Genomic DNA, 24,163 nt, shown 5'->3' with positions numbered 1-24,163 from the left:
TGCCAAAGTAATTTTTTTTTAAAACATCGTAGGTCGAGAAATGTATATTTTTTTTATATAGTGGAATCCCTACTTAGAAGTCATTGCCATGTTGGTTGGGCATCTTGCTGTGACGCTGTGTTCTTGGCACTGGTTTTAGTTCGCATTAAACAATACAGTGTCATCTGGTTGTCAAATATTACACACTGGGGCTTTGAAAATGTTAACATAAAGAAGTGTAATCCGCATTTTTCTTGAATTGTCCGGACAAAAAACAGCTAGTCTTCTTTAGGTATTCTTATCCTTTCCAGAGCTGTTTATCTGCTGCATATTTTATAATTCAATACTAATGAAAAATGCCAAAGTTCTTCAACCTCAATATTAAACTTGGCCCACGATGAAACAGGAGGGTTAAACAGCATCAAGTATTTGTCCTACACCACTACTCTTACAGTATACAGTATATGGTTTTTTTTCTTACGCTATTTGGTTGTCTATACAGCCAATGTGGAATATTGTGAACTATGAAACGATTCGGAGAGCTTTGTCTGCTTCATTTTACTAGGGGCTAACGGGACAGGCAAGCTAGCTATCAAGTTAAGTATATGCACACCCCAAAAGGTATCTTCCCTTCACAAGGTCCAACGTGGCTACTCTAGAGCGCCTTATTGTTGTGCCCTAAGTGCACGTAGCTTTTTAAAAATGTTTTTTAATTTCTATTAAAGATTGGCCAGAAAAAAAACCATACAAGGTTAATTAAGTAGCATTTCGTCACTGTGTCACTTGAAAGGGAGTAAATTTTGTGTCAATCACTAAGTTGTGTGTGTAAGGTAAATGCAGAGAAGTTCTGTTAGAGGTCTGCGGTATGCCAGTGCTTTAGCAAAAAAGGGTTTGGGATCTTCAGCGGCAATTCTGTAAGACAATGCTTACAATGGAGTACAGTAAGTGTTAAACCATTTGTGTTCAGTCCATATTAGCCTGCGGTGTTCTTATAGGTAAACTATATTGGGCATTCCAATTTCTGTGTGCAAGGCAAATGCGGATAAATTCTTCAGTTACAACTCAGAGTTAGCAAAGACTGTCCTTATGAAAGAGGCCGAAGGTGAGTTGTCTGCCTGAAAAAGCAAATGTCAACATTTCGGCTTTATTTTATGGTTTTCTACCTTTGGTTATTGTCCTCAGCAGGCCTGAGCGCAGGTGGGTGGCTAGTGACAAAAAAACCAACCCGTGCGCAAACATTCTTACATCTTGTTTTTTTGTTTTTAATCTCACATAAAAAAATAATAACTTTGAACATTTATAAAATCAATTTCTTTTTTCATTTATGTAAAGAAGAGAGTATCAAAACAAAGAGCCTGAGATGCAGGGTGGAAAAGAAGCGATGCTCGTGGCTGCAAAATGAATTCGGCTGTAAGATAGAGTGCCTCATGAACTGGAGTCTAAACGTTTTTCTAAGGGGCTAATTGATTATAACCCAATTTACATACCGTATTTATTCCTGTGCACGAGCTTTTACCCAGATTGATCAGTGATTGAGCTGACCTCAATCTTAAAATGATAGCTGCAGCAGGATTCCAACCCGCGGTGGTGAGAATCCTAACCAGAGGATCACGAGGGATAAATATGACATATGAAAAGGCATAAGGTTTTATCTCATTATCACACTATTTCTAGTCACGGCGCCAGAGACAAATGCCAGAGATGAATGAAAATTGAAAGCAGATAACCATAACATAACAGCTGTTCCCTCAGGTGCATTTCAAGAGAGTTTTAATGACACTTTATATTGATTGTATGGTATATTGCAAATACGCACATATCCTTAACATTTAAATCCATGTTTTACTGTTATATCAAATTTATGTTAATCATAGAATTAGAATAGTCTCATAGACATTGGTTCGAAACTAAGATATTTTACCTTCCTATTGTATATTGAATGTTTTATACAGCACTTTGAGTTGGAATTATTTGCCTGAAAAGTGCTATACAAATAAATTATGATTGATTGATTACATCTATCGAACAGAAAGTCATTCTAAAAGTTATAAGTAAACACAAAAAAGCATGACGAGGGAAGCCACTCTTTTATGTATGTGATGACAAATGGAACTTTGAAGGACATAAAATAAATAAATTGTAAAATTTATGTTGGAATTGTGTCCAGAGTTTATATTGTCAATAAATCATTTTAATCACGGCCGCATGTTTTAAACAACGTTTGTAATTTACAATGCTTAGAATAGAATAGAAGAATAGAATATAATTTATTGTCAGAGTAACATGTAAAATGCACAACAAAATTAACATTCGTTTCAGGTACTGTGAATAAAAACAGTGTGGTGATGAGATAAAATCAAATGCCTTTTCATATGTAATCTGGATATTGTTGGTGCATTGAATGTGATTCGCCGCTCTTACCACCGTGACCCGGGTTTGATTCTTTTTGCATCCAATCGCAAAGTTTAAGCTTGGAAGTGAAACAACTTTTATACCGGTTTTTAATAGAAAAATTAGGGATGAGTTGCACGTTGTACACAAACAAATACGGTATGTTGAAAATAGCGTGGCAGGTTCCCACACAAAAAATATAGAGGCAGGCTCATGGTATGGACACCCATGGTTTAGTGTTATAAACTGTAGTGGAGGGTCATACTGATAGCTTCTAGTTCCAGCGGAAGTGGATCTGACGAGGGCGGTCGGCACCTTCCTTGACCAGGGGCTTGTGGAACTCACGACCAGCTCGCGAGTGAATGTTGGCCCAGCAGAACTCGCAGTAGTACTGCAGGCAAGTGACGTTGGCGCAGAAGAATGGAGCAAACTTGCCACCGCAGCGAGCGCCCTGGCACTCGTCGCATAGCTGGTCATCCAGGACGTACGGCTTCACTTCCACCTGCGGCACCAAAATGGAACATGGAAAATAAACTGTCTCGTCAGTTGTTATGTGGGTTTATCATTTGATCAGCCGATATTTCGACAAATTTATTTACCGTAAATTCTGCATAGACAGCCATTAAAATTAACTATTTTGCATCTATTTTGTACATTATAAACCTGGCGCACACCTTGCGCTAACCGTATAGGGAATTTACCTTCAACACCTCTGGCTGCAGAACGCCAACAGCGCCATGCCCCTGCACACCTGACGCCGATGTCGACTGCTTCATTTTTCAGTTATGCTCAGTGTTGTTTTCGTCACGTGTTTTTGGATCATTCAAGATAGTGATTATGAAAACGAGCACATGTTCCAAACAACGTTGCCAGGGCAACCATATTGAGGAAAAGTGCCAGATTGCAACAGAGACTTGTTGTGTTGGTGTCATAGGTGGTTCTCACAGTAATGCACCGAATTGCATTTGCTTGTAATCGTTCCTCCAGGAGCAAAGGAAATTTCAGCGACCTGACATTGACGCAGATTATACAAAAGGAGGAGTGAAACGTTTTTGATAGATAACTCCCTTTTTCTGTCATATCGGATGCTTAAATTGAGGACTTCATTTGTAGCTGAAAAAGCTTATATACCGTAAGTACAATGTAGATATAGAATAAAGTACGTGATTAATCTTACTTTAGTCTGTCAGTATGTCTGTTGATTATATCATTGAATAACAACCATCACATCACTTTTTTCCATTGAAATGTCAGGAACTACCACCTTAATGCTACAGCAAACGGATCAATAAAGGACAAACGTGTCTTACCCGCTTGTCGATGTCGCCGTGCTGCAGTTGCACAAATCTGGCACTGATGGCGGCGATATAGCTCTGCTGGTTGGAGAAAGCAACCCGCCCGGCCCCTTTTGGGTACTTGAGCTCTGGGTCCGTGTCAATGCCGGCGTAGCAAACACCCCCATAGAGGCGATCCATGATCATCGCCAGTTCGACTAATTGAAAAGGAAGTTGTTGATCTCAGGGATCATAGTGAAGAAAAAGTTATAGAAATAGGGGTCATTACTTGCTCTCAGAGGACGAGGGACCCCTCCCACAAAGATGGTTTTGCGTGGGTCCAAGGGCTGAGAACCATCCATTACAAAGTCACTGTCGCTCAGGTTCCAAGGGCGGATTTGGACCTGCAGATGAAAATTTGTTAATGGTGATGTTTTCAGTATTTTGTTAATTTCTTACTGGATAACACCTTGAGATGTAGCATCTTATTTTCATGGGGTCCTTTCAACTTAACACAAAACACAGAAGGAGCACTAACAAATACAGATGCTGCCCTACTTACGAACGAGGTCCGGTTCCGGACGATCTTTTGTAAGTTGAATTTGTATGTAAGTTTTTTCAGTGCTATATTTTGTATGGAATGTATGTTTAGGTCTTATATACGTATGTTTAAGGCTTGTATAAGTAACCTGTATTGTTTTGTACTAAAAAATAAACATTTCATAAAATAATATGCTCTACAAAGATAAATAAACTTACTTTTGGAAGATGTGGTTCAAGAGGTATATATTTTATATCGTTGCTATTATGTGAAGAAAAGTACCTTAATCATTTGTTGTTTATATTTGTTGCATTTGTATACATTTACATGGGGCCTCTTTTTTGCCTTTATGAAAATTTTCTCTTCAAACGTGAAGCTGTTTATGTGGTAAACATTTTATAAAAGCAATACATTTTAAAGGAGGACCAAAAAGTGAGGAATGAAAAAAAAAGTATTACCTTTTCTTCTTATCATTCTTTATTTGCGCAGATTTTTTATCTTTTTTCCTCTCCTTATTTTTTGAATAAAATCGTATTATTATGCTTTGTAATGTTTTTTGTGTCTTTTGGTTTTCTGTAAAGTGTTATTTTTTTCCTAGACTTTTAAAAAAAACACACTCAATTGCTAACTTGCTCACATGCTCGATCACTCGCTCAATCGATCACTCGGTCAATCGATCACTCACTCGATTATCCATCCATTATCTGCACCGCTTATCCTCAGAAGGGTCAAGGGGGTACCATAGCCCATCCCAGCCATCTTTGAGCAGTTGGCAGGGGACACCCTGAACTGGTTGCCAGCCAGTCGCAGAGCACACAGAGACGACAACCAATTCCTCACTCATTCACACCTATGGACAATTTGGACCAGCCAATTAATCTGACATGCATGTTTTTGGAATGCAGGAGGAAACCGGAGTGCCCAAAGGAAACCTACGCAAGCACGGGGAAAAGATGCAAACTCCGCACAGGAAAGGCTGGTAGCTGAATTTGAACACATGACCTTAGAACTGTGCTGCGAACGAGCTAACCACTTAGTTGCCGTGCTGCCCACTCACTCGATCAATCAATAGTAGTAATAATAAACTGATAAACTGATCAATAATTAGTAATAATAATAATGATAATAATAATAAAATAAAGACGGTGAAAAAAAGAGATAAATTACAGTCGAAGTATACACAGGAGATAATCCTAACTACAGTTTACAGTCAGGGTGTCACAGTACCAGACCTCGTTTTGGCCGTAATTTGCCAAGAAATCCTTTCTATAGAAGCTCTTTAAACAATCTATGACCCCTTTTTCACTACACGATTCTGACCTTCCTTGCCCCCTTCTGTCATTCAAATGCTATTGGGCTTACTGGTTTATCTTTGATAGTGGGGCTGGAGACACACAGGTAGAGCTTGCCGTCCTCTTCCATGCAGGCTTCAATCAAGGCCTGCACTGACGTCTCTTCCTGGAAAAGTAGGAAGGCATACCCTTTCGGCGGGAAGTAGGACTTGCTTTCAGCTTTGTGCGGCCAGTCCACAACAAGGTGCCCAAAGCGGCGGAAGCTGGAGGTGATTTCATCTGCGGGGAAAGCAGAAATGTCACTTTAAGAGTCTTCGCACGGTTTGTACACCCTTGTCATGGCCAAATCCCAGCAGTTCGTAGGACATTCAAAGCCAAATTCTACAGTGCAATTAAAAGAAGATATCAGGTGTAAATCAATACACAATCCTGTTTTTGAGTGCTGCCTGTCGTGTTGTGCATTGCCTGGACTAATATTTGTAGTCTGTGCATTTGCTATCAGATCCGCTGTGAGAGCGCATGTGTTTGTGTGTGTATGGTCATTTAGTCCAGAGTTTTGTGAGTCGGTGCTATGGGGAGAGATTTTTCTCAAAAATATCTACAAATGTCTTTTTCAGATCTACAAATATATACACAATTTACTCATGTATTTTGCAAATCGACAAAAACATTTGCGATATTTTTCAAGACTTCAAATATGTCTGAAATCTGCATCAGTGTTTTTCAGGTCCAGAAATATATCCGCGATTTACATATGTGATTTTTATTCATCCATGTGCATTTATCAAGACATGATTTCTTGATATTGGGTAAACTGCAAACACATTTGAGGATCTGAACAAAACGCGTGTAAATATTTTGAGACAAATCTCTCTCCGTAAAGGTGTTGGGTAAAAATGATGGTAATATGTAGATTACATTTTCGGTTTTGGGGAGTTTTTGCCATTGTTATTTACCACATTAATTTTGACTAGAGAGACATGACCTTCCAATTGCATACTTTGCATCGTGCAATGTGTGTATTTGTTTGACGTTTCAGCCATTGTTTGTGTTTGTCATGATTACCGATGTGAATCACCTGTGCCCGCTCATTTGTCACCAGCCGCTGCGGGCTCTGATTGGCTCCCTGTCCCTTTTTAAGCCCGGTCCTGTCATTCGCCTTTTGTCAGTCCATCTGCGAACCTCTGTTGTTACAAGGCAAGCTTTTTTTACCCCGACTCCCACCTGTCCCGTTTTTGCACCCGCTCTTCCTACTGTCCGTTCCTGATCTCCCCGTTGGTCTCCGGCTACGACCGGTTTTAATTCCGACCACGTCTGCTCTCCCGTCCCGGCTTACGACCCGTTTTCGATCCGGACCACGTCTGCTCTCCAGTCCGGGTTTACGACCTCTTTGCGATCCCGACCACGTTTTTGCTCTCCTGTCCCAGCTATCGACCTGTTTTTCTGTCCCTGACACCGCCATCTCCCGCTACAGTAGATCCACTTCCGTATTCGGATTATGATCCGATTGCGAGAACGACTCGCCTCCCGCGTCCAGCTGCCCTTCCTCTTCCTATATCTCGATAAAATTGTGAGAAACGTTACGCGATTGGGTCTACCCTGTGTGCTGGTCGTAGCCAATCTTTGTCTAAAGGACCTGTCCTCTTGGGCGCGACGTGAAGGGGACAATGATGAGTCACATGACAACGCCATACAAACCAATTCCAAGGAAGACGAATTTCAATGGTACGCGTTCTGGCGTTTTGTTTTTCTTTATTCTTATATTCGGTATTTTGTATTCTAGATCTCGTATTTTATTTTATTCTAAGGATCCTGATGGTAATGTAAATTTCTCTGCGAGGATGGATAAAGTATCTATCTATCTATCTATCTATCTCTATCTATCTATCTATTCGATGCGTGGTCTATGGATTCAGACTGCTAAGAAACATGACGACAATTTTCGAGCATTCAATCAAAATTTAAGCCCTTTTTAACAGTTGAAAACAAAACATTAAAATTCAATCCCTGAAGGCCAATCGGTGTCCTTTGTCCTCACCCTCGTCGATATCAGGCGGGAGACCTCCCACAAACACCTTGCGTGAGAAGCGCTCGATGCAGTCGCCGTTCTGATGCGGGAAGCAGCCCAGGACCCCCGGGACCGCCTGGTTGCCGTGACCGTCATCCAAAAGATTGTCGTCGATGGGGAAAAGAGAAGAACGTCCTGAGCAGGGGATAGAGAGAGCAGGTAACTTCAAGGGCAAAGGCATCATCATTTTGAGTTAATTTTCCTCCTGTGAGGATTATCCACAATTGGTTTGAAACATAAAGCTGGTAAGAACAAGACCTTCATGCTCAATCCACAAACATCAAGCATGCCCTTCCTTTAAATATTGCACAACACTGACACAAAAACAACACAATAGAATCACGTTATATGATATTGTGTAAACTGCACATTTTTCTTATCATGGATCAATTTTTTTTTTTTAATTTCCCTAAAACAATTGTAACATATAGTCTCTCACTCTGTGTCCAGTGTGTATATATATATATATATATATATATATATATATATATATATATATATATATATATATATATATATATATATATATATATATATATATATATATATATATATATATGGTAAAGTGTGCTAGAGCAGTGTTTTTCAACCAGTGTGCCGGGAGACCTTTTTTAGTATGCTGCACAAAATAGCTCAATTTTATCTTTACAAAAAAGTATGGTATTGTTCAGTATCTCAGCTTTCTTCCTTATCTCAGCAGAGTTATTGCAACATTTTTCCATTTCAGTCGTTGGCATCACATCTTTCTTTTTCTTCTTATCTACTATCGTAATTTCCGGACTAGCAGCAACATTTGTCCCAACATTTCAACTCTGCGGCTTATGCAGAGTTGTGGCTAATGTATGCATTTTTTGCGTGTTACTTGAGTTGCTGTTATTTTTTGTTATGTCACGGAACTTGTGCTGCTGTGTGTCTTTTACTTGTGTGTGTTATTTTAACCAGCCCTGTAAACAATGTCTGAAATAACGTCTGCCTGGACCCCCGGGGCGTGCATCTTTTACGTCGGGCGTACAAATTACACAATTTTTCTGCCCGGGTGGCCGACAACTTTTTTAAAAAAGGAAAGAAAAAAAAAAGTTTATTTTATTTTTTTTTACATTTTTTTTAAATCAAACGTTTGCTTTATTCCGATTTCAAAATCTTCGTTCGGTTTGGAAATTTCTGAATTTCGGGTTCGTTTGGCAATTTGCATACTCTGCAGCCAATAAGAAGCCTGCATCGAATGACTTCGAGCTTCCGGACTTTCCCGAGCATTCTAAGGTCGTGCATTTGCATATCATTTTCCAAAGTTGACCCACAGAGAACACAAAAAAAAATTGAGAAGTGGTTTGGAATCAAGCCAAAACCTCAGCCCCAGAAGAAAAATTCAAAAGAAGCTAAAAATTTATGACGCTACAAAATATACATTAAAAGCATCGTAGAAAGAGGAGTTCACGTGGCTTGTAGCAGACGGCGCAATGCAAACATGGCCTGAATAAAGATGAGTAAATACAGGTACATACTGATGGCAGATGGAAAACGACGATGTCATATACATGCAATGAATGTTATAAGTAGATTTATAATAAACTTAATTTTAAAGTGTTGTTCTGTTATATATTCTGATTATCAATCCTTAATATCTTGCAACAGTGTTTTTTTTTTTCGATTAGTCATCTTATTGTGTTTCAAGCTGTGAAAAATGGGGCAAGCAACTTTATGGCTGGTGTCCGGTAACTTTTTGTCATGAGTTTCAGACGCTGCCTGTAAGCGCTGTGTTACTTGTGTTGCTGAGCCTCGGTGCCTTTTACCATGTGTGTTTGTTAGTAAAACGTTGAAAACTAATTATTTTTACTGTCTTTCATTGTAAATATCTCATGGTTCAAGATGGACACATGCAGCTTATAGTCAGGTGCAGACTGTCCATGTACAAAATGTTTTTTTTTTCTTTAAAATTGTTTTGGGTGTAGCATATAGTCAGGTGCGCCTTATAGTCTGGAAATTATGGTGGTCATCTGCTCGTAAGGTAGTACACGGAAATATAATAAACAACTTGTTTTCTTTTATGAAGTCAGGTCGAGTCATGTTGTTTAAGATTACGCTACAAAAATAAGAATCTTGCAAATCATTTCTCTGATTTTAATTACTTTATTTTTTACTAAAAACATTATCAACCTGGGCAGCACGGCGGTGCAGTGGTTATCGCGTGTGCGTCAGAGTTCTGAGGTCATGAGATCGGACCTCCTATGTGGAGTTTGCATGTTCTCCCCGTGTTTGCGTGGGTTTCCTCCGGGAACTCCGGTTTCCTCCCACATTCCAAAAAGATGCATTTCAGGTTAATTGGCCGGTCCAAATTGTCCCTAGGTGTGACTGAGCGAGCAAATTGTCTGTCCCTGTGTGCCCTGCGACTGGCTGGCAACCAGTTCAGGGTGTCCCCTATCTACTGCCCGAAGACAGCTGGAATGGGCTCCAGCACTCCCGCGACGCTACTGAGGATAAGCGGTGCAGATAATGGATGGATGGATTATTAACCTGTGCTACCTCTCAAAACCATGGTGACCACAAAACCCGTATACTGTCAATTTAGGAAAAGTGGTATTATTATTATTATTTTCAAATGCATTGAAAATGGTAGCATTTTTTTATATCGACGGACGGTTTGCCTAAGGATTATTGATGAAAAAAGTGCCTTGGCTCAGAAAAGTTGGGAAACACTGTGCTAGAAGTTACAAGCCCCACCAGGATTAGAAATGCAATCTGAAATGAAAAAAAAAAACACGAAAAACATTTGATGATCATATGTGCTTAATGAGTTTTAGGTTTACCTCGACGTCTCCCATAGCTCCTGGCTGCGTGTAAATGTAAACAATGCCTCAGTCCTTGAAGTTAAAAATATAATAAATACTCATAATTCCTTCAAACCCTTTACCAGTGGATGGAAAACCTTTACACCAAATTCCACACAAAAATCTACTCATGATCTTTGAACTTTGATGAAATCACATCAAATTTTGTATCGGGAATTAATTAGTACATAGAAATAAATGTGTAGTTAATGGAACAAAATGAATTTGAACAAATCTATGAAACATACAAAATCAAAGGTACAGAGAAGTGTATATGCCTTTTGAAATCTACAATTTAATGGATGAGAAAAATCTAATTAACACAAGACAAATACTCTGACAATTCCATTTAGTGACTCATACCATTAAGGGAGCATGCATACATACTTCCGTTCGAGATGGTTAGCTCAACTTGGTACACTAGTTACCATCATTAGTTCTGCTTAAATAATGTGTGATCCTTGTTGAAGGGAATACGATAAAGACTCTATGCGATAGTTACCATTGAGCATGAGGAGCCCTTCAGTTGCCTGGTTCAGGCACCCAATGCGGCCTGGTCAAAGAAACACACACTTAGTCACACTGTGCTGGAACAGCTCATGATAACTTAATTTGCTATGCATTAAAATAAGTACACTGCAAAAGGGTAACGAACCAGTCACGAAAATTACAAATATTGACACTCCCCGCAAAAGAGTTGCATTGAATGGCAGCAAAGTACTATTATTTTGGATATATTTTTTATCGTTGCCTTGCCCATGTCAAAATATGCTAGCTAGGGAAAAAAACCTTTGGATGTTTTCCACATCGAAATGTGTCACTACTTATGTTTGTCAGGACCAGAACGGAGACCGGACCCACTTGTGTTGCGTTTCTCACAAGTTTTATTAGAACAAAGGGAAAGGGTTGCGCCCACAATCCTGGGTTTGCTGGATGCGGGCAGCAGTCGCTCTGAACGCGGAAGTGGATCTTCCGTGGCGAACGATGACGGTGTCGGGAACGGAAAAAAACGAGTCGGTAGCCGGGACAGGAGAGCGAAAATGTGGTCAGGGTCGGAAATGAGTCGTAAGCCAGGAGAGGAGAGTAGATGTGGTCAGGGTCAGAAACGGGTCAAGGCCGGGGAACAGACGGGAGTGGGAGTCAGGGTCGAAAAAGGCTTGCCTAGTGTAAACTTAGGTTTCCAGACAGACTGACAACAGGGGACCGATAAAGGTGGGTTTTAATAGGGACAGGGAGACAATCAGAGTCCGAGGCAGTTGTCGCCAAAGGAGCGGGCACAGGTGAGTCAAATCAGTAATCATGACAATATAGTCATGGTTGTATGATTTTTTTTCATTCATAACCTCTATATTATTTTGTCATTTGTAGTGTATTCATTCCTTCAACCATAATTAAATAGTTATTGATGTATTAATTTATTTAGTTGTATTATTCAGCTTCTGTTTTATCCAGCCATGTTTTATTTTTAGCCAGAAGATGGGCTCAGCATATCAACACCTGTTAGAACTGGTTTTGACAAACAATTCTTGTTTTGGGGAATTTCCACTTCAGCTCACTGGGAATTTCCCATTACCTCTCCACTTTTGTTTTGCTTATGTTCTGCCCTTATAGTATTAAAGTTATTGTCAGTCATTTTGGTCTTTGCATCAATCCAACAAGCCTTTGGTTTGTAGCTAATTCGTGCCCGAAATATTCTGTAATAAACTTTAAAGGAACTGCTCATTTCGGCTATTATTTTGACCTTGTCACCACCCGAATATAAAAACACGTGTGGAGGAAGAAAAAGCCTTACGTATTCACTGTTTATCACATTATACAGTGAAATTTATATTATCCTCAAAGGGTATGGACTATTCTGTGATATTTTGTTAGCTTTTTGAGTTGTTGTGAATTTCTGTGAACCTCGTCATTTTCTTTTCAAAGAACAAGATGGATGCTATTATGTCACTTGGCCTTGCCTGGTAAAAAATGAATCACAATGTTTTTCTAATCTCTTTTATATTGTCCCTTGGTTGCTCATTAAAGTATTGTTTGGCTCTCAATCAGATATTAGCCATTATGCTACCTAGGTGTGTAGCATCTTTGAGATAGCTGGAATGTATCTCTAAGTACATATACAGTACAGGTAGAAATATTTTTATTTAGCAGTTTGGTTTCAGAAATTTTATTGTTAGATAACATAAATGGTATTTTCTGGACAATCTAAAAACACCAAATCAGCAAGAAATTTGAAAGTGTGTCTTATAACCTGGTGCGCCTTATATACCGCAATATACAGTGATTAAGATAGGAAAATGCATACAGTATTTATACGTAACGCACAAGAATCCCTGAGCATTGTTTGCAACGACTACAGTTCCTAAGTGTCATGATTACTGATGTGAAGCACCTGTGCCCGCTCATTTGGCGCCAACCGCTGCGGGTTCTGATTGGCTCCTTGTCACTATTTGAAACCTGTCCTGTCAATCCCCTGTTGTCAGTCCGTCTGCGAACCTCAGTAAATACGACCCTGACTCCCACCTGTCCCGTTTTTTTGCTCTCGTCTGTCTCTGGCTATGACCCGTTTTGATCCTGACCACGTCTGCTCGCCCGTCCCAGCTTACGATCTCTTTGTGTCCCCGACTACGTCCGCTCTCCTGTTCTGGCTTACGACTCGCTTCCGACCCTGACCACGCCTTGCTCTCCCAGTCCCGGCTATCGACCCATTTTTTCCATCCCTGACACCTCCATCGTTCGCTACGGAAGATCCACTTCCATGTTTGGATCACAATCTGAGTACAAGAGAGACTTGCTTCCCGCGTCCAGCGAATGCCGGATCATGGGCGCAGCCTTTCCTCTTTCCTTCAATAAAACTTGTGAGAAACGTAACGCAATTGGCTCCTGTTTCCGTTCTGGTCCTGACACCTAAGTATCCTCTAGTGCTGTTCAGTTTGTTACTATTAAATAAAAAAAAGCTGACAATCAAAAAAATGGTGTTCTTTTACTTTTTACTGTGATTTTAATTATATGGATGCATTTGCAGATTACCATACTTATCGTGGCAGTGAGAGCCCTGACTAATGTTCCCTCTAATTTTCCACGGGTCTGAGCGTTCACACAAAGTCGTTGAGCAAAGCTTGAAACAACAGTGAGCAACAGCAATCCCAAGTGTGACAACTAAGTCATAATCAAACATGTCCTAAACATCACGTTACATTTTGCTGAGTTTCCGGCAATGCAAAAAATGTTTCACTTTTGAATGAATTGACTAATGTATTATTGCAAAGGTTGTACGGCCTACAAACGTCATTTGTTTTTACAAGAATTCTTTCACAAGATTTCCATTTCTTTTTTTTCCTGGTTTTTTGGTCACATAATACCAACATTTTCGGGGGCTTATTTAGTCGGTTGCACGATACACAACTGTATTTAATCACGTTTTTGGCAACAAGATTGACTTGGTATAATAGGAAATTCTTTGAATGCAACACAAACTTTTTCTTCTTTTTCCCTGTTTTTTTCTTTTTTTTTAAAATTCCTTTAAAAAAAATCTCATTGTGTTTATTTTTTCCTCGCTGTTACTTTTTTCTTTTTGTTCTCTATTTACTTTTTTTCCCTTTGTTTCTTTCTTTTCTTTTTTCTGGCTTTTTTCTGAATTATTCCTTCTTTTTTCTCTTCCTTTTGTTTCTTTTTTTCTCAGCTTTTCACTACTTTTTCATTTTGGTATTTTTTCTTTTTTGTTCTATTCCCCCTTCCTTTAAGTCATTTTGTGCATAATTTTACATAATATTTGGTCATGTAGGGATGAAAGAAGCAAAAATAACCCGAAGAGCCGTTTAGGACCCGAAAGAGCCGATTCCTTTTAGTGAGCCGAGCCGAAGAAGCCGGTTATCGAAAAACTCTACTGACTTTACTCAACTTCGTTCTACTTCGACCTTAACTTAAAAATACCGCATTTAGAACACAACGTCAGGAGAACTTGGTATTTCTACCTTCATGCACTGTAACTTTGACTTAATTTGCTTCTTAATTAGAAATTTCGAGCCCTGATTTTTGTGAGCTGGCTAGATTTTCTTGTGCGCGGAAAAGCTCTGGGTAGTGCGCAATTGCGCACACACGCAGCTTAGAGGGAACATTGGCCCTTACACCTTCCAATGGACAACTAGTGGTATAGATGAAATGTGAAATTGCTTTTCAGCTTATCTCAATATCACATTATCTTAACTCACAGTGCCAGAAAATCCAATTTGGATAGGGCATTTTGTCCTGCATTGCAGGCAGTCTCTCCATATTTTCACCTGATCATTGTTTCTGGCGCCGTAAAAATAGTGTGATAATGAGATAAGGTCTAATGCCTTTTCAAATGTCATTGGTACCAATGGTGGTCTTGTGGTAAAGTGTCAGCGCCATCATCACCGCGACTCGGCTTCAATTCCTGTAGCAAACAATGTATTGCAGAAGCTAGTTCGGTTTTAAAATTGCATATGAAGCCCCCTGTGTTTGCACACTGCTAAAAATAGCAACATCAGCCCACTATGGCCATCCCTCCAACTCCCCCTCCTCTTCCTTCGCCTCATCTCTCCCGGCTGTCAAACGCAGCGTGCGAAAGGGCGACAGCGTCTAAAATTAGCCTTGCCCGTTATCCCCTGCACTCCCCGCTCGGCCGGTGTCCTCTCCATCTGCTGCAGCAGGAAGGACAATAAAAAGATGCCAGTAGAACCAGGTTCACGTCCTGTAGGGTTTTTATGACCTCCCCCGAGGAGGTTGTGTTTAATACGTCCCTGTTTGCTTTTAAGCAGGATTATGCATACTGTAGCATTGCTTTTATTGACAGAATGCCAAGAAATACTGGAATGTAGAAGCTTTGTCGCTCTTAGGTCAGGCTGTTCTGTTTGCATGCTTACGACTGTCCAAAATAGGGCACAATTGAAGGCTAAAGAGGGGGGAAGGTCCAGGTAAATTTCCGAAAAAACATGCTTATGTAAAATACTTGTATCTCAAATTATGCATGCTCAACCTGTTTTTTTTCAGTTATTGCTGAAGATAGAGCGCGTTGTTTAAGGTGACCTTAAAAAGTAAAACTAGACCATTTTATCTTTAAGTATGTGTTAACAATGCCCAACTGAGTTTAGAGAGCCATTATAGTACTTTTCCACCTCACCTATCTGTTTAAGTATTAAGTTGCGGCAATTGGGTGTAAGAGTGGTTGTATGGCAAGAAAGGGGAAAGTAAGAAAATAATGGACATGAGAAAAGTCCTGTTTCAAATACAGTCTTAATGCTAACCCAAGCCCTAAAACAGATGAACAGAGAAGTTTTTATTTAAACGCAGAGTGGTTATTAGACAATCTCTGTCACGGTTGCAAAGACGCCCAATTGGCCCTGCCCGTGTGGCGTCAGCAGCGGCTCATTGACAGATTGGCTTTCTGTCTATTTAAGCTCAGTGCTCTCACTCTTCCTTTGTCAGTCCATCAACGAACCTCTGCCTCGCAAAACGTGGGTTCTGACTCGGTCCTGTTTCCTGTTGGTATTTCCTGTAAGGTATTGCTTCCGTTTATTTTGTCCTGTTTAATATCGGTTTCGAGTTTAGATCCCGTCTATTTTTGTCCTGTTTATTATTCTCTCCAGTTTTTGTTCTCGTTTAGTTTGTCCTGTTTAATTTCGATATCCTGTTTCAATATCAATCCTGTTGGTCCCGTCCTGTCCGGTGTCGACCCCATCCGTCCGATATCTGCTCGGGCATTTGGCGTCGATCTCGTCGATCTCTGGCTTCCTGTCTTTGCACGACAGACCGCTGCCTAACGTGCATGACTCCCCATTTCCCGTAAAATAAAACCTTGAGTGAGAAACGTCACACATTTGGGTCCTGAGCCTATTTCGGTTAATGACAATCTTATCGCAACAACAACTGCAAACAACAAAGAACCAATCATTCAGAACTTTGCTGTAGAATTTTGTTATGAATGTAACTGTTAAATATTGATATCAACCTGTTTGTGAAAACCAACATCTTTAATACAAATATGTTTCTATTTTGTAGTTTTCATGTTTGCAAGGAAATAAATGGAATAGTGGCAGGCAGTTAAAAGATTCGGCTTTAGCCTACTCCCCTTGGACACATTTTTATTGTACAGCAGTTTTTTGTGCAGATGTTTTTGTGCAAATATTCTGCTGTTTCCAATTGTTAATTAGTAGTTGATGTTGTATTTTGTGCTGTGCCTAAATAAAAGGCCACAAACAAACATACTCTGTGTAGAAAGTAGTTAGATTTCCTTAAATGTCTGATTTTTCTTATGGTAAAAACATAAATAACAATGGTCAGAAATGTGTTAATTAGTCTCAAAACAGGAATTAAGATTATAAATTTGTAAAAAAAAAAAAAAAAAAACGTAATAAGATCATTTTACCCATTCTCCCACCTGCTTGCTTCCTCCGTGTTTTCCAAGTTAACCGGCTCAGAAACGCTTGGTGGTGTAAATACCCAGCAGGAGGCCCACAAGTATTAGGCTCTCAGCGGGGAGAGAAAATAAGCTTTGGTGCAGTAATACTACACAGCTTCTCGGGAGGCCTCAAATTCGGCACACACACAGAGGAAAGTGATAGGCAGCGCTCACCTTTCATGGGATCCTGCTCGGCTCGCATGATGTCAATCAAGGAACTCTCCAGTGAATGCATGTTGATACTCTCATACAACCTGGAGCGGTCCTGAAAGCACCCCAGATAAGGTGTGAGAGCCTTTAAAGTCATCACAATTCCTCAGAGAAAAACTTCTAAAAATATATAGAATAATAATAACAATATGAGGTTATCCAGTATTCGGCATGGGCACAATTAACATTCTTTCCGTATTTATTCAGTTTCCAAGTCGGCAAGGTATGCTGTATTGTCATGATTACTGATGTGACTCACCTGTGCCCGCTAATTTGGCGCCAACCGCCGCGGGTTCTGATTGGCTCCCTTTCACTATTTGAACCCAGTCCTGTCTGTCCCCTGTTGTCAGTCCGTCTGTGAACCTCAGTGTATACTTGGCAAGCCTTTTTCGACCCTGACGCCCACCTGTCCCGTTTTTTGCTTCCGTCTGTCTCCGGCTATGACCCGTTTTGATCCTGACCACGTCTGCTCTCCCGCCCCGGCTTATGACCCTTTTTGTCCCCGACTACGTCTACTCTCCCGTTCTGGCTTACGACTCATTTCCCACCCCGACCATGCCAGAATGGAGACAGGACCACTTGCGTTGCGTTTCTCACAAGTTTTATCAGAGAAGGAGAAAGAGTTGCGCCCACGATCTGGTGATTGCTGGACGCGCGAAGCAGGTTGCTCTGAACGCGGAAGTGGATAGCAGTGTCGGGAACGGAAAATTGTGTGGCGTCAGCTGCGGTTCATTGACAGATTGGCTTTCCGTCTATTTAAGCTCAGTGCTCTCACTCTTCCTTTGTCAGTCCGTCAACGAACCTCTGCCTCGCAAGACGTGGGTTCTGTGTCGGGAACGGAAAACGGGAGCAAAAACGTGGTCAGGGTCGTAAGCGAGTCGTAATCCAGGAAAGGAGAGTAGACGTGGTCGAGGACAAAAAATGGTCGAAAGCCGGGATGGGAGAGTAGACGTGGTCAGGATCAAAAATGGGTCAAAGCCGGAGGACAGACAGGAGAAAAAAAAACAGGTAGGGGTCAGGGTCGGAAAGGCTTGCCTAGTGTTAACTGAGGTTGGCAGACGGACTGACAAAAGAGGACAGATAGGAGAAGTATAAATAGGGATAGGGAGCCAATCAGGGTCCGAGGCAGTTGGCGCCAAAGAAGTGGGCACAGGTAGATCACATCGGTAATCATGACACAATACTCTCCCAAAGAATCTTTTTCACATTAAATTTAGTGTAATCTGACAGTTTAATCAGCCATCTAGACATGCCTCGATGATACATGCAAATTAAATACTTCACGCCTCTTCGCAGCATTTAAAACATTAGTTAATTCGAGTTTTCTACATCAAACTTTCTACAACAATCCAAAAACGTGTGCATTTAAAAGAAACAATGTGTATTATTTAACCACAATATGTTGATGTCTAGTTGTAAAACCGAAAACGAGATGCAAATCATAAGGAAGATTACAAACTACAGACACTCAAAGTGACCAAACAACACTACTTTATTCTCATTTCTCCACCCCCATCCTTTCACATGGTTTTGATTTGGGGGATACATGTAGCAGCAAGATGGCGGTCAATCATGTCGGCTTCTCCTAGGTGAGCCTCATGTTGTGTAAAATAGTTAACAATATAAAATAATGCAAATTGCCTAACATATCATATTCCTGATCTTTTTCCCCATTCCCTTCCCCCAGTTGACATCTTCTTGATACCTTGTTTAGAAGATAATAAGTCTTAATAATTGGCAATTCCAATCAGACGTAAACACAGATATCGCAACTCCTGTGTATTTTCATGTACAATAAACGTGTTCTCATAAAGGGCTTCGGTCAAAGCAGAGGGAAACCTCGGCAGCGCTTGCCACCGGTGGACAAACATTAAGCAGAGAGGAAGGAAGGACATAGTCTTGGAATCGGAACAATTCCTGCTGTGACAGTGTTTATGAAAATGAAGACCAGCGCCAGCCGCACAGTTGTTGCTGCTTCCTCAAACAGGAAGTTTTGTGCTTCATAGCACTTGCAAGTCATTGACAGCATTAAAATACTGTATTCAAATATATATATTGATTCAACTAATAAGTTAAAACGCATGTGCCATCACATACATATTGTAGTCGAGATTTGAAATGCTCTTGAAAGTTGGTGCTTTTTACACCGGTATTACTCACTTATCATCAAATATCCAGGCCACGCACGTGTTTGGCGCCTAGTCCTGTAATGCAGCCATCTGCCGCTTGTCATCTTCTTCTTTGCTTAAAGGAGCTTATACTAGCAGTTTTTTCACTCATTTCTCTTCTTAGCTATTCATGTTAGCCATATATCTGCGGGCTACGGCTTGCTGCTAGTTACTATGGTTAGCTACTCCATGTACATAAAGCTTGCTTTGTCATCTGGTGTTGGTGGGTATGCTTCCATGCAGGGAATAGGATGACTGGGATTAAAAGTTGGATTGTTGGACCAAACAGAGAGAATCGTTTGCACAAGAAGTGAAAAACAAACAACGCCATGGTGTTTACTAGCAATCCGATCGGAATTGGTAAAGTTGGATCAAAGGGACTTTGTTTTCACATTTACCTTTTGACATTAATTCATGGCACTAACCAAAATCAACAAATTGCTCAACAAATTGTCTCGTGTCTTTATGAATCATGCTCGCCAATTCTTTGCTGCTGCTTGTCAGAAGCATGGATGTACACTATATATCGCATGTAAACGTACCCATTGTCCTTGAATCATTTCAAACAGTCACTGAGAATTGCTATGAAGTGTGCATCTTGTAAATTTTGTTATTATTCATTCATTGATTATTTGCACCGCTTGTCCTCAGTAGGGTCTTGGGGGTGCTGGAGCCCATTACAGCTATCTTTGGGCAGTGGGCAGGGGACACCCTGAACTGGTTGCCAGCCAGTCGCAAGGCACACAGAGACAGACAAGTCACTCGTTCATTCACACCTAGGGACAATTTGGACCGGCCAATTACCCAGACATGCATGTTTTTGGAATGTGGGAAGAAACCGGAGTGCCCGGAGGAAACCCACGCAAGCATGGGGAGAACAAGCAAACTCCACACAGGAAGGTTCGATCTCATGACCTAAGAACTGTGCCGCATATGCGCTAACCACTGCGCCACCTTGCTGCCTTTATATTTATTGTATCAGTAAAAAACATTTCTTGGGATAAGTATTTTTTTAAGCTCTGATCTGAACATATGGTGACAATTCACTAGTGTAACGCGACTGGTAAATCGACAGAATGAGTTTAATGGTCTTTGTTCTCTCTGAGAGCAGAGTACTATAATTCTATTGTAGCAAGATATGATCACTAAACCAGGATGACACAAGAGTCCTTTTTCTGCTGATCACGCCACTCCCTAAGCCAGCCGGCGGCATGAAATGACATCATTTTATTTTCTGGGAAAGACATTAAACTCTCCATGTATTGGGTTTCGTCAGATCGACCAATTCGATTGTGAGGAAAAGAAGGTTTGAACAGCTTGTACCGAGACCATACATGAAAAATATGCGGGCATTGGGATTGGAGCTTTCCACATACCTGGAGGGGCATCAAAGTGTTACTGTTGCCGTCGGTGCGAAAGACATTGTCGTCCATCCACGATTTGTTCCCAAACAGGCCGGCCGAGCGCGGGAACTTGGGCGGGGCAATGACGTTACTCTGGAAGGCCTTCTTGAGGGGCGACGAGGAGTGGTTGCCATGCCCATGGGGGCCCGACCCTTTGCGGTGGTCTCGTCCCCAGGACACGTTTCCAGAGCTCCAGCCGTTTCCCTGGTGGGCACCCCAGGGAGACGACTTCATCACAGGCTGTGGAAGGATGGCAAAACTGATTAGGACAAAGATGTTATAGATTTGATAAGCTTTGTATAACAAAAACAATTTGTTCAGCCAAGGTGGGAAATGCTTGATATGGTAGGATTTCAAATACGCAACACCTCAGAAGCAAAGGGCGACATTGAAATAAGAAATGTACGTTACACACCTACGTGTACCAACATCGGTTTGTTGAGGAAAATGCATATAAAATAAAAAAAAAAAAATTTTGGACTAGGTGTATTTCGCTTAGGAAATAAAAATGTATTCAAGTATTTCATTGAGTTACAATGGGTGTAAAAGCGTAAATTTTGTTCTATTCTCAGAAAGACCTGATGTAATTAGCAGTGTTCTGATGTATCATGTTAAATTGTAATATCGACATTAACCACAAGATGGCAATACTTTGGTGACCCTAAATGGTAAATGGTCTGCATTTATATAGCGCTTTTGAAGTCAATGAAGACCTCCCAAAGCGCTTTACAATGTGTTTCACACTTACCCATTCACACAGAGACTCACACACCAATAGGGAGTCAGCCATGCAAGGCGCCTATCTGCTTAGCCTCTGACTTGTCTGAAGCTAGTTTTATGTTTCCCCCACCATTGCTCTATCTCTGCCAATATTATGTGATGACATTAAAAAAGCGCCATCTCTCGACTAATGCACGAAAAGCCCAAAAAACAGTTCTTGTTTTTAAGTTTTGTTTCCTGTTAAGGAATTGTATTTGTCTTGAATGATAGACGGACGGACGGACGGACAGACAGACAGACAGACAGACAGACAGACAGACAGACAGACAGACAGACAGACAGACAGACAGACAGACAGACAGACAGACAGACAGACAGACAGACAGACAGACAGACAGACAGACAGACAGACAGACAGATAGACAGATAGATAGATAGATAGATAGATAGATAGATAGATAGATAGATAGATAGATAGATAGATAGATAGATAGATAGATAGATAGATAGATAGATAGATAGATAGATAGATAGATAGATAGATAGATAGATAGATAGATAGATAGATAGATGGATAAGAGTGTTTCTGATAAAATAATGTGTATGACTACATACGTTTTGCTCATTTTTTTTTTCTTCTTCAGGACCTTGCTAATTAGATTGCATTTCTTCCAGTAAATCTCAGTTCTGCCTGGCGTATTGCAGCCCAGTGCGGTACCACACTGAAAGCGCACCACTCTTCACATTGTACTTTTAGAACCCTTTGAATAAATGATTGCCTAAAAATAGCTACACGAAAAATATTAACCCAAACCTTTCCTGTGTACGGATGGTGGACATACGAGTGACAAATAATTTGGAACCCACCTGATGTTGGTTGTAGTTGTTCCTGTGCTGCAGGAAAGCACCCTGCTGGTTGTACATCTGCGGACTGACCGGCGACCGGCGGATTTGAGGCGAAAATGGCCCGCCAAAGCTCTGCACGTTCATCCCAGAGCACGGATTAGCCGAGAACCCCTGGAGAAAGGCCGCGTTGACGGACGACGACGCCATCTCCGCGTAGAAACCACCGTTATCGGCGGCGGAGCAGGACGCAGGTGGAGCGGGAGGAGGAGCGGGGTGAGGAGGCGGAGGGGGTGACGAGCCGCACGTCTGCACCGACCAAGGCGTGACAAACCCCGGGAGGGAGGGCGAGGACGATCCGCGGATTCCGGTGCCCTGTATCTCGGCGAAGGCGGGGCCCAGACCCCCGTTCAATAAATTACAGTCGTGGCCATTGCTGACGTGGTGGCCGCCGGGGGACTCCATCTGGACGACGTAAGGTGAACTCACGGGAGTCGCAGGCAGCACGGCATCGGCAGAGACTTCGAGAGGGGAAAGGGCGGCCGATCGGAGGGGGATCTCGCCGGATCGCCGCTGACTTTCCCCACCGAGTTGAAGGTCACGGGCAGGTCGCGTCGGACAGAAGCCTAGCCGCTCGTAATCCGGTGGCTCTGTGGACGCCGGTGGTTCCTGGCCGGGCCCCTCGATGGTGGACAGCGGCGTCGGAGTGCGTGTCACCCCTGCGTGCTCATACTGCATGTTTTGCAGAACAGATCCGCCTCGTTATGCTTGCAAAGAATGACAATGTGGAGGATGACGGGGAGGAAGGAGGGAGGGGGTCTGACCTACAGAACCGGCACCCGTTTGGGTTTGGGTCGCTATAGCGAGCTTTCACCCACCCATCGGTGTTATTTAATAACGGGAGGGGGATCTTGCTCGCCGTAAGCTCAAGCGGTCCCAATCGGTCGCTGGCTGCCCCCCTCCTCGCTTCTCTGCTGCTGCGGCAGAGGGATTAAAGGTCTCAGACGGAACCGACGTCACGGGCGCATCACCGCCGGGTGCGCGCGCCGCGCTGAGACGCCGGCTTTGCCTCGCCTCTCTCGCTACCTGCAAAAAGCGCCGCAGAGTTTACGTCATTTTTCCTCCTCGCTACTTCATTATTCATAAAGTGCAGTATGTGGCCGACACCCCTTTTTAACGCCAAACTTTCTAGCTACAAAAATGCGTTGTAAATAATTTAATACTTATAGGTAGCAGGGAATATGAAAAAGGTCATCCAAGATAATTAAATCTGGGTTGAAAACTTGTGAATAGAAGAATAGAATAGAATGGAATTTACTTTTATTGTCATTCTTTGTAACAATGCACTCAGAACGAAATGTCGATACACCTGACCCGTACAGTTAAACTGTAGCGAGCCGATACAGTCACAGTGGCTTGACTTTAACACATTAACCTTTGTTCAATGACCTATCCCTATCATATCAAAGTAAAAATCACCCCCAAAATATATAATCTAGACCAAAGGTCGGGAGCGTATGGTACTTGGAACTAGATATAGCTTGCAGTGCATTTGGCCCTAAGATAAAATGAGGGTCTTAGCAATATTCTTTGTGATTTTCCGATTCAAGTGTGTGCAAAGCCGAATCAACAAAGAAAAAACTGTTTGTTTGGTTCAAAATACGTACGTTCAAAAACTCCACTTTACACCACAATATTGCACCAACAGACGTCCCTCAGGAATCCTTTATATGAAAGCCCGTTAAACAATCTATGGTAACTGCTGAAACACTTTATAATGAAAACCAACAAAACAAACTGTAAACAGCCAAAAATGTCGGCCAAGCACCCAGAGCAATTGGTGAGCAGTAGGGGTGTACAGATCTCTACACACAAAGTGCACCCCCCTGAATACATCTGTATAGTTCTCATTTGCAGTATTTTGGGACACTTTTACAAATACTCTGCTTGCACCTGGTCTGGAAATTATTATTTGTGATGAAAATAAATGGATAAATTGAGCCTTGATCATAAGTAACTGCGGGGGAGAGA

The 24,163-nt window shown here is 41.5% G+C and overlaps 1 protein-coding gene across 3 annotated transcripts; it reads right to left on the bottom strand.

Moving 5' to 3' along the window:
• Positions 1-78: 78 nt before the first annotated feature.
• On the bottom strand, positions 79-23,104 carry cpeb2 (cytoplasmic polyadenylation element binding protein 2). Of its 3 annotated transcripts, XM_088349276.1 has the most exons (10): positions 22,157-23,104; positions 20,543-20,809; positions 16,963-17,053; positions 10,873-10,923; positions 10,350-10,373; positions 7,516-7,680; positions 5,548-5,756; positions 3,934-4,048; positions 3,681-3,862; positions 79-2,872 (listed from the first exon to the last, which is right to left on the bottom strand). In XM_088349276.1, the coding sequence occupies exons 1-10, from the start codon at positions 22,868-22,870 to the stop codon at positions 2,645-2,647; spliced, it is 2,046 nt and encodes a 681-aa protein (XP_088205402.1). In that variant the 5' UTR covers positions 22,871-23,104; the 3' UTR covers positions 79-2,644. The 3 variants fall into 3 exon arrangements, with proteins under 3 accessions (XP_088205402.1, XP_088205403.1, XP_088205404.1); XM_088349277.1 differs by lacking the exon at positions 10,350-10,373; XM_088349278.1 differs by lacking the exons at positions 10,350-10,373; positions 10,873-10,923.
• Between the last annotated feature and the right edge of the window lie 1,059 nt (positions 23,105-24,163).

The sequence above is a fragment of the Urocampus carinirostris genome, chromosome 12 (assembly GCF_059441175.1).
Source record: "Urocampus carinirostris isolate Australia breed hairy pipefish chromosome 12, RoL_Ucar_1.0, whole genome shotgun sequence".
NCBI lineage: Eukaryota > Metazoa > Chordata > Actinopteri > Syngnathiformes > Syngnathidae > Urocampus > Urocampus carinirostris.
This window is presented reverse-complemented; position numbering and strand designations above follow the sequence as displayed.

Coding starts and splice junctions, on each gene's coding strand:
- cpeb2 (XM_088349276.1), bottom strand. CDS start 22,870: ATGCAGTATGAGCACGCAGGGGTGACACGCACTCCGACGCCGCTGTCC. Junction 20,810..22,156: donor ACAACTACAACCAACATCAG/GTGGGTTCCAAA, acceptor ATCCTTCCACAG/CCTGTGATGAAGTCGTCTCC. Junction 5,757..7,515: donor CCCGCCTGATATCGACGAGG/GTGAGGACAAAG, acceptor CTTTCCCCGCAG/ATGAAATCACCTCCAGCTTC.